Source organism: Sinocyclocheilus anshuiensis, unplaced genomic scaffold (genome assembly GCF_001515605.1).
Source record: "Sinocyclocheilus anshuiensis isolate Anshui unplaced genomic scaffold, SAMN03320099.WGS_v1.1 scaffold454, whole genome shotgun sequence".
In the NCBI taxonomy this organism is placed as follows: domain Eukaryota; kingdom Metazoa; phylum Chordata; class Actinopteri; order Cypriniformes; family Cyprinidae; genus Sinocyclocheilus; species Sinocyclocheilus anshuiensis.
The window spans coordinates 1,914,761-1,925,751 of NW_015548217.1; the positions used below are offsets into that span (position 1 = coordinate 1,914,761).

The 10,991-nt window shown below is 37.5% G+C and overlaps 1 protein-coding gene across 1 annotated transcript in view; it reads right to left on the bottom strand.

Annotated features, from left to right (window-relative positions):
- The window catches only part of gas7b (growth arrest-specific 7b), a 41,699-nt gene that overhangs the window by 13,002 nt on the left and 17,706 nt on the right, over positions 1-10,991 (bottom strand). The window contains exons 4-5 of the mRNA XM_016440863.1: positions 6,085-6,170; positions 4,588-4,641 (exon numbers count right to left, since the gene is read on the bottom strand). Coding sequence (XP_016296349.1) covers positions 4,588-4,641; positions 6,085-6,170 — 140 coding nt within the window. The remainder of the gene's footprint in view (positions 1-4,587; positions 4,642-6,084; positions 6,171-10,991) is intronic.

The window sequence follows — 10,991 nt, forward strand, 5'->3', positions numbered from 1 at the left end:
TGGATGTGTGTGTGTGTGTGTGTGTGTGTGTGTGTGTGTGTGTATATATGTGTGTGTGTGTGTGTGTGTGTGTAACAAATCAGACAGTTTCACAATTAAGTCATTTTCTCTTCTCATTTTTCTTATTGTTACATTGTTTAAGTTGTTGAAAGTCCTGATAACTCTTATGAACAGCTCTTTGTGTCTCTGATGATAACGCTTCAGACAGTGACTCATGTCTCACAGTCAGGATAATACTAGTCTATCCTGCAATAATAAATCTCTTACAGATTGTTCATTGAAGAACGAGTCAGTAAATTCACCACGTTTATTTATAGCTACTCCTGAGAGTCTGCATTGCCATATTGCTGCATCTTATGGTCGCTCTATGCAAATCAATCAAGTTAAGAAGACCATCAGTAGTTACACATCAAATGAGGTTAAATCTGCCTTGTAGTTTAACGTAATTTCAGAAATTGACATGAATAATGTGCTTATCAAAGCTACACAGCTGATATTCCTTTTCTAACTCAAATGCCGTGCATTTGCTTACAGACGTCACTTGTATCCTCAGAAACTCAAAGCATCCTCCTGCTGCATGCGGTTTCATCATTGATCTGTAATGCATCGCAGGTGTGCATTTCTGATCTGTTTGTGTTGCACAACACAGATGCAACTATGATAATCACACCTGATGCAGCGGAATGTAAATGTAGTTGCACTGGTACATTTGCAACCCAGATTTAGTGTTTTGCTACAATAACTGATTACATGAAAACACAAAGAAAGAGAAATGTTTTGATTCATATTAATAGCTTTGGTTATTTTATGTCATATTTAAAATTTAAAAATTCACTTTTACATGGTGTTTGAACTGAAATGTGTGTTTGCAGTGTGTGTACACAACCACCCCATAACGATAAAAATCCAGCCAGTGCTTTTTTAAAATCCCCACAAATCATAAGCACTTTTTCAGATCAAGTCGTTCACAGATTCTGGGCAAAGTGACGTAGCTTTGCACAGGCCCCTCCCACGACTGTTGACGGACACTGGCGTTTTACCTTAGCTCCGCCCTGAGTGAGCTGTCATCAGTCCGCCATTGTTTCGACGCCGGAGCAGATGTAGACAAGAATGGCTCCTAAGCGATTGAGGTGTTTTGTTGTTGGATGTAATAATGAACATAGCAGTCGTCATTTACTCCCGACATCTGAGCCGCTGAAGACGCAGTGGATTACTTTTGTTTTTTAAGGGAATGAGCCCATGATGTACCTAAATGCGTTTTGTTTGCGTAATTTATTTGACATCAGACTGCTTTGTAAACGAGGGTCAGTACAAAGCAGGTTTTGCTAAAAAGTTGTTCGGTAGCTTCACCACCAAAAGAAGTGAGTATAAAGGCCAAGGATGATAACTATAAAGATAACGATAAAGATGTAATTCTAAAAATCGTTGTCAATATTAAAGAATAGCAGAGTCCGCACCACTGGAATCACTTTCAGAACGATTTTTTCCTGCTAATGAACGATAAAAACATTGACACATAATCCATACCGCTATTACAAGCTCGAAAATTTAAAGCAGCAGACGAGCTTGTGGTGAGAATAAACAGACGATATAGTTCGCTGGTGTGGATGCTAATATCGCTATCTTTATAGTTATCGTTCTTGGTGTGAACGGGGAATACGTTTTTTTTTTATGAATCTTTGCAAATCGCCTTTCCTAATAATGTGCTAGTTAGCAAGTCCCACGACGAATGCAGCTAAAGTGAACAGTCTCACACCGTGTCAACACCGGACGCGGTGCGGTGCGACAAAATACTGTAGAACTCATTATAAGTGATGCTGTCTACACTGGATGTGGCGTGGCACGACAAATCCCTAACAGTAAACTGCTGCCTCGTTCTACTTATGACGTACTGACACAAAGTTCAAATGATTTGCAACCTTCGCTTTGTTGCGTGCCGTCCACTACAGTACATTAAAGGGTTAGTTCACCCAAAAATGAAAATTCTGTCATTAATTACTCACCCTCGTGTTATTCCAAACCCGTAAGACCTTCGTTCATCTTCGGAACACAATTTAAGATATTTTTTATGAAATCTGAGGGCTCTCTGACCCTCCCATAGACAGCAAGGTAACTACCACGTTCAAGGTCCAGAAAAGTAACAAGATGATCGACAAAGTAGTCCGTGTGACATCAGTGGTTCAACTGTAAAGTTACGACGCTACGAGAATACTTTTTTTGCGCAAAGAAAACAAAAATAACGACTTTATTCCACATTTTCGTCTCTACTGCGTCACTTATGGACGCATGTTCACGACAGTATCATGACGCGAGCGTGTGGCGGCGCTGACCCAGATCCGGCGTAATGACGTCATCACGCCGGATCTCTGGTCTGCAGTTATATCTACTTGAGTGCCGGCGCCGCCACACGCTCGCATCATGGTACTGTCGTGAACGCGCGTCCAAAGTGATGCAGTAGAGACGAAAATGTGGAATAAAGTCGTTATTTTTGTGCAAAAAAGTATTCTTGTAGCTTCGTAACTTTACAGTTGAACCACTGATGTCACATGGACTACTCTGTCGATCATCTTGGTACTTTTCTGGACCTTGAACGTGGTAGTTACCTTGCTGTCTATGGGAGGGTCAGAGAGCCCTCAGATTTCATCAAAAATATCTTAAATTGTGTTCCGAAGATGAACAAAGGTCTTACGGGTTTGGAACAACACGAGGGTCAGTAATTAATTACAGAATTTTCATTTTTGGGTGAACTATCCCTTTAAGGTTGCCTCTGTGGAGGGTATATAAAGGTGTTTGTTAATGACTAATAAGTCATTTACAAATGTATTTTAAATAGTTTTTGAGCAGTTATAACTGCATGAATAAGAATGGTGACTTTAATGCAAGAATGGAAGAGAGGGGCGGGTGAGCAGAGCTCATTAGCATTTAAAGGGACATGCACCAAAACGGGTGAACAGAGCTGTTTTTGCGAGGGTGTTGTTTTACACTACCATTGAGAAATTTGAACCAAAGTATGTTATAGACTTTTTATGAAGACCCTTAAGAATCATACCAACTTGTGGAAAATGGGCATCCGATGTCACCTTTAAAAGTCTTAGTATTAATATCAAGTATTTTTAATCAGACACCAATATAAGTTCTGTCAGCTAATGGAATCACTTTGGGGTTCCAAATTTTGGTAGGATTTGGCACAATACTATAATGTGCCAATTATATTCAGAAAATGGGAATTATGGATCAATTGGATCATTAAAAGCAGGCGCTACACAAGTTGTAGAGGTGTAAAGTACTACTATACTTCAGTATTATTTTGTAGAATCTGTACTAACTTGAGGCCTGTTAAAACCTAATACTTGTACTTTTACTCAGTTACATTTACAAGTTGAAAATAATAGGCAAAAGAACGAAGAACAAGTGTTATATTTCATCATGATGTAAATCTTCTCATAACTATTTTAAAATAAAAATAGTACTTTTTTTCTTCTAATGTGACTAACGATCAATCATACTCACATGAGATCATTACTCGGTGAAGTAGTCCTTTCAGACACAGACTATATTCATGTGTTTTTGTAAAAGCTACGATTGATGAACTTGAGTCAAGTGTTAACACAGTTCATGATTAGTCTACAAATCATTATATTCAAATGTCAAAACACTGTAAAATCATCTGCTGAATATATTCAGGTAACAGGTTTCACTTTAACATCTGCTGTCTAAGTGTCTTAGACAGAACAATGAGAAAATAGTGATTTTTTCCACCAAATTTATTGCATTAAAAATACTAAAATTAGTACTTTTTACATTTAAACACTTAAGTACAATACTTAAGTTAATGTGAATACATTTTTACTTTTATTTTTAGCTAGGACTTTTAAGTAAAATGTTTGACACTGTATCTGTACTTTCACTTCAGCACAATTTCACAGTACTCCGCAGAATAGAGATCGCATGTGAGTTTGCTAAAAGAGCCTAAAAAAAGAGCCTTACAAAATGTATGATTAAGGCTTTTCAGTTAATGTGATCATTTAGGATATTAATGAAATTGATAATATTTTAAAGATAATATTTTAACAGTTTGCTTTAAGACCACGACATAATAAAAGCCAATTATTTATTAATTTTGGAATTTTGCTGCCTTATTATATTTTTCTCACACAGTATAAATAAGTTTTTTGGGCATTTTTTTTATAAATGAAAATATATAGTTGCCTGTATATTATAGGAAAGGGAATAATCATATTTTTGGGTCCTTGCTATTGAACAGTTTTAGAACCCCTGGCCTAAAAATAATCTGCCTGTTGGTTAAGATGATCCAACGGCTTATGTGATGTCAGAGGAAAAGGAAAGTCATTGCAGCAGCAGAGCAAGCTAGAACAAATTGCTTCAAGATAACATTTTGTTTTCATTATAAAAGCATGCACCAAAGATCCGTTCACAATACAACCAGAAACATGCTTTAGGAAAGTAAACATTGTCCGTTCGGGTTTCTGGTTTGCTTGAATGTGTTTGGTTGCCATGCAGTTTAAGCATCTGAGATCAGTTTGTTTGTCAGTCTTCAGCGTGTGTTTGTTTAGCTGTCATACTCACATTTACTGTGGATTCGCACTCCTGCTTCCTGCTGGGTGAAGTCGAGCCAGGACTCTGACAGAAGACACAAAACTGAGCGTCAGACATCATCGTGATGCTGCGATGTATGTGTGTGTGGTATGAGTTGTCATCTCCACCCTGAGATCATCAGGAGGGAGAGAGAAAAGAAAAGTGGGTTTCATAGGTGACATCTGCCGCACCTTCAGTAAATGCTCATTGAAGGTGTCACTGCAACACGTTTTTCTGAACACTCCCCCCTGTTTTCCATTGGTTGGCTTGACATAGTTCCACCCCCAAACTCACACGATTGGTTGAGCTGATGTTGCTGTGTCGGGATGCAATGTTTTGAGAGCAGCACAACAGCACAGGCGTTTTCAGGAGAATCAGCCTACGAGTGGCTTACTAATAGTTAGTCTTGTAAAGCCAGACCAGACAGCATAAGCACATTACAGCTGATGCTGGCCAAAAGCGCCCACTTAAACAGGAAGAAAACGCCTGACCAACCCACGGAGCACCCAACCTTAGCAACGACAGACTGACGTGGGGAAAAATATTCATATAACACTGTAATAATGTTATTTCATGAGACAAACATTTGGAATAAAAGATAAAAGATGTCTCTTCTGCTTACCATGGCTGTGTTTATTTGATCAAAAAAATACAGTAAAACAGTAATACTATGAAATATTTTTACATTTTAAAATGGCTGTTTTAATGTGAATATATGTTAAAATGTAATGTAGGCTATTCCTGTGATCAAAGCTGAATTTTCAGCATTATTACTCCAGACTTCACTGTCATATGATCCTTCAGAAATCATTCAAGAAACATTTCTGATTGTGCTGACTAATATGTTTGTGGAAACCATGATGCATTTTATTTTTCAGGATGCTCTGATGAATAGAAAAAAAAAAGCATTTATTTGAAATATAAATCTTTCGTAACATTATAAATGTTTTTACTGTCACTTTTGATCAATATAATGCACCCTTGCTGAACAAAAGCATTCATTTCTTTAAAAAAAAAAAAATCTTTGGTACTGTGTAACTAAAATAAAGTAAAATAGATATTTCGTTTGATTGCTACAAATTGCCTCAAAAACACACTGATTTTTCAGTGATAAATCAAGTTCAGTTTCTTCCTGAGAAGCACTCATTTTATCATTATCATTTATTATTATAAATGCAACTCGTTTCCTGGCAGATTGATAAAAAGCACCTTAGATTTTGGCAGATTGAGAAACTGCTTTATAATCCCTACAAAAGATCATATCAATCATATGTTGAATCATCAATAAATTGATATGCAATAAAACATTTTACTAGCTCAAAGAGTCTCAGCTTGAATAAATCTCCGCTAGTTTCTTGTTTTAATGTCAGTGATGCAGATGGAGAGACACACACAAATAACTTCTGGAATGAAATCAGATTTGTAGTCCAGAGGAATCTGCTAAATGAATAAATGAGAACTAGTCCATATGTAAGAGATCAGCCGTACCTGTTGATCTGTGCTGGTCTTCCGCATCAGTACATGCGATGGTTCCGTCTGATGCAACGGGCTGCCATTACCATGAAATCCATTCACTGGAGAGGAAGAAAACACTGAGATGAGTTTGATTTAGAGCCAGGAGAGATCAACATCTTTTCCTCTCGCAAGGTCGTGTAACAAAGACGCAGAGCAGTGTGTGATGAACAGTATGCACTGCTATTGTGTACAGAATCAATGCAAGGCTCCATTTGTGAATTGAATTCATACAATGTTTGTCACAAAACACGCTGCACCAAAGCGGCTTTCCAGACGACACTGACTTAAAAGAAGAATTCACTCATATGGTTCACTGATACACTAAAAAAGCCAATTCATGTTTTGGAATCACTAAAAAGAATCAGTTCATAAGAGTCATTCTTTAAGGAATCTGACTACACTGGTTGTCTATGTTTTTGAATCACTAGGAAGAATCGTCTCATAAGAGTCAACCGTTCAGGAATCAGACTGCATGGTTGTGTATGTTTTTGATTCGCTAAAAAGAATCTGCTCATAATAGTCATTCAGACTACACCGGTGGACTCGGTTTTTGTGTAAACTACCCCTCTAATAGCTCCAGTCAGCAGGCCAAGGACAACAGTAGTCAGAGAACAAGCACCTGAAGAAGAAAGTGATTCCTTTCTCATTGAGACATAATATCTCCAACCTTCCAGACGTGTTACAGCACCTCCTGTGCACCCTGTCTAATTATAAACAGCCTGACTATATTTGTAGAACCTGCTCTGATGCTGATGGTCTGTGTGCGATAACAAGCTGCTCCATTCTGCTTTATCAAGGGAGGGTCATTTCAAATGTCAGAGCAAAAAGCCCTCGCTCAAACTCATTATTCCTAAAGCACAATGCTAGTTATCAACAATTAGTTTAAATACGTCTGAGAGACAATTTAAACAATAGTTGACTCAAAAATAAAAATCTGAAAACGTCCATACTCTCAGGCCATCCAAGATGTAGGTGAGTTTGTGTCTTCATCAGATTTGGAGAAATGTAACATTGCATCACTTGCTCACCAATGGATCCTCTGCAGTGAATGGGTGCCGTCAGAATGAGAGTCCAAACAGCTGATAAAAAACATCACAATAATCCACAAGTAATCCACACCACTCCAGTCCATCATTTAACATCTTGTGAAGCCAAAAGCTTTGTGTTTGTAAGAAACAAATCCATTATTAAGATGCTTTTAACTAAAATACCAGTAATATAATTCATGATAACGCTTCCTCCAGTGAAAAAGTACATCTCCCGTTGTCTCTTACATCAAAATCCAGCCACATATTTGTTTGGAGCTGTTTTGGGCTGTAAACGGTGCTTGATCTGTGCAGATTTCTCTCCTGATTCAGACCAGTGGAGGAAGCGTTATTATGGATTACGGACTCATATCTCGATGGATTTGTTTCTTTTGGCTTCACAAGACATTAACCGATGGACTGGAGTGGTGTGGATTACTTGTGGATTATTGTGATGTTTTTATCAGCTGTTTGGACTCTCATTCTGACGGCACCCATTCACTGCAGAGCATCCACTGCTGAGCAAATGATGGAATACTACATTTCTCCAAATCTGATGAAGAAACAAACTCATCTACATCTCAGTTGGCCTGAGGGTGACTACATTTTCAGAAAATGTTTATTTGAACTATTGATTTAACCGTTAATTGTGTGACTTTATTAAAGTCATCCATCATAGGAAGTAAATACATTAAAATGCTCCTCATTTTCCAGTTGGTCACTTGTTTAGGAAGAGTGATGAGACAGGCTTTCTGCCGAGATGTGCTCATCCTGAACATGTCTACTGTTTCCTCCCTCAGTCCATGTCAATGACACTCATTTCTCTTCAGCTGGCTCATAATGTCATTTGTTCTATGGTGTGCCGTCCACATGCTGGATCTCTGGTGGACGCGATTATCCTGTCCATCTATCATTAAGATGTGCTTTTAGACATTGTAAAATGCTGATAGCCGGTGCAAATCAAATCAAGAGTACTAAACGGAGCTCAGCACGGAGGTGGGACAGTAGATTCTCCATTAGCTGATTTGTGGATGGATGGAGGAGGAAAAGATTTTGGACAAGCGTTGAACTACAGTGATCTACAGTGGGGTTCGAAAGTCTTGAAACGAACTTAAACCTGGATATAAAGAAGGTTTCAATGTCAAAAAGTTCAAAACGATGCTGTTGCATTAAAACAAAAAAAGAGACAAACTACAACTAAGAACTTTTGACTTTTCATTTTCCTTTTTAATTCAACTTCTCACTCAAACTCAAATGCTGTCAATATCATTTGAAAAAATGTACTTATTAAATCGAAAGCATTAAAACACAAAAATATTTCACTTTATATTAAAAAGTGTAAATATATACATTATTGTGTATACTTTTTTTTTATTATATAAGTATTTATTTTCATCTTTTAAAGGAGACATATTATGCCCCTTTTTACAATATGTAATATAAGTTTCTGGTGTCCCCAGAATGTGTCTGTGAAGTTTCAGCTCAAAATAGCTCCACAGATCATTTATTTTATCATTTTGAAAATGCCTATTTTGAGTTGAAGCAGAAACACGCTGTTTTTCGGGCCTGTCTCTTTAAATGCAAGTGAGCTGCTGCTCCCCGCCCCCTTTTCCAGAATAGAGCTGCGCCATTACAGTTCGGACCAGCTAAAAAACATCTGTTTTGGTTATGATTATCATGTTTATCATGCTGAAATCATGCGTTTTAAACCATATGAGTTTAAACTTCTGATATACGGTTTTCTGAGAGCACACACCTGAAGCACACGGACAGAAAGCGGCTGTCACAGCATGTGAGTACTAAACTAAGTTCTCATTCACACACAAGTTTACATTAAAAACACACATGAGTTACAAAAAACAGTCGGTTATGTCTGTGAAGGTAAACAGCTGGGAAATAAATCGCATGTTTATTTCAGATCTAAATACACTAAAAACACTTATTTCAGTGTTCTGTGCTGGTCTGTGCATACAAAGGCAGAACAGTTAGCGTGTAAAATGCACACAGCCTGCCATTTTTCACGAACCATTGTGACTTCCGTAAAAAGTTGACGTCAAACTTTGGCCATGGCATTAGAGCTGGTACACCGTTGTCACTTGCGAAAACACAATAACGGCGCCGTGGGTGGAAATTTACAGATTAAGGGGTGGTAATATTATAATGAGATCCCTTTGCAACATCACCAAGGGAGCGAAATCAGACACGCTCATTTTCTCAGACGCTTGCAGAAAAAGGCTTCCCAAAACAAAGTTACTGGGTTAATCTTTTTCATGTTTCCTTGGTTGGTAGATGCACCGGAGACCTGATTATAGCACTTAAAACCTGGAAAAGTCATATTTTCATGGTATGTCACCTTTAAGTCTTAAATATTCAAAAATATGCACGTTGAAACAACTTGAAATAAATAAAAATAAGCAAAACAGAAGTATTTTCAGACTTTTGGGTGCCACTTTATTTTTGATAAATGTTAAGTTTCCCAGTAGTAAAAGTTACAGATTGACATTTTTCTGCTTTTTTTTGTGATTTTTAGCCATATTGTATCACAAAATGATTGACATTTCTAGACTGAAATAGTGGCTTAAATGGGATCAATTTTGTACATTTTCTATGGCATTTACTTTATAAGGCATTTTCTGAATATGCTTTATTTTATTTATTTAGTTAGCTATGTCAAACTTAAATGTGAGAGGCTACAACAGGACTATACTGGGCTAGTCTAAAGGTTGCAGATTCAATTTTTGACCAGTTAGTGATCAATGATAGCTGCAAATATTCTAGACTGAAACTCTGTCCTCAAATCTTTCCTGTGGATTTCCACAGTGAAGCGGTTGACCTAGAAAGGCTGTTCCTAGATAGGCAAAGAGTGTTGAGAGCAGGTCTGTATACTGAGGTGAATTATTAAGGAGGCAGACGCTTTTGATACTGAACAAGCACTGGTTTGTACTCAATCGCTGGTTCTCTCTTTGTTTCCTAACATTTTCAGGCTGAACAGATTTGGAGAAATTGTAGCATTCCATCACTTGCTCAGCAATGGATGCTCTGCAGTGAATGGGTGCCGTCATAATGAGAGTCCAAACAGCTGATAAAAACATCACAATAATCCACAAGTAATCCACACCACTCCAGTCCATCAGTTAACATCTTGTGAAGCCAAAAGCAGCGTGTTTGTAAGAAACAAATCCAGCAAGATGTTTTTAGCTTCAAAATGTTGCTAAAATACGAGTACATAATCCATAATAATGCTTCCTCCAGTAAAACAGTCCATCTCCTGTTGTTCTCTCACATCAAAATCCACCCACATATTTGTTTAGAGCTGTTTTGGCTCATAAACGGTGTTTGATCTGTTCAGATTTCTCTCCTGATTCAGACCAGACGATCTTTTTCACTGGAGGAAGCGTTTTTATGGATTATGGACTCATATTTTAGCCATAAGCAACTGTTTGAAGTTAAAAATGTCTTGATGGATTTGTTTCTTACAAACACACAGCTTTTGGCTTCACAAGATTATTCCTTTAAATTCTAGTCTGACCAACTAACAGTGGTCAGTAATCAGTCTTACGTTTTGGATTCAAATCAGGCCAATTTACATTTTAGTAATACAATGTAATAGAAGTAATAAAACACAAAAAATCTCCAAATCTGATGAAGAAACAAACTCAACTACATCTTGGATGACTTGAGGGTGTGCACATTTTTAGCTAATTTAAATTTTAAGGTGAACTGTTCCTTTAAAGGTCCCATATTGTCAAAACTGAAATTTCCTGGCTTTTTTCACGATAACTGAGGTCTAGGGGCTATTTAACTACCATATAAGTTTCAAAACAGTCAGTCCACAGTAAAATGCACACAGCCTGC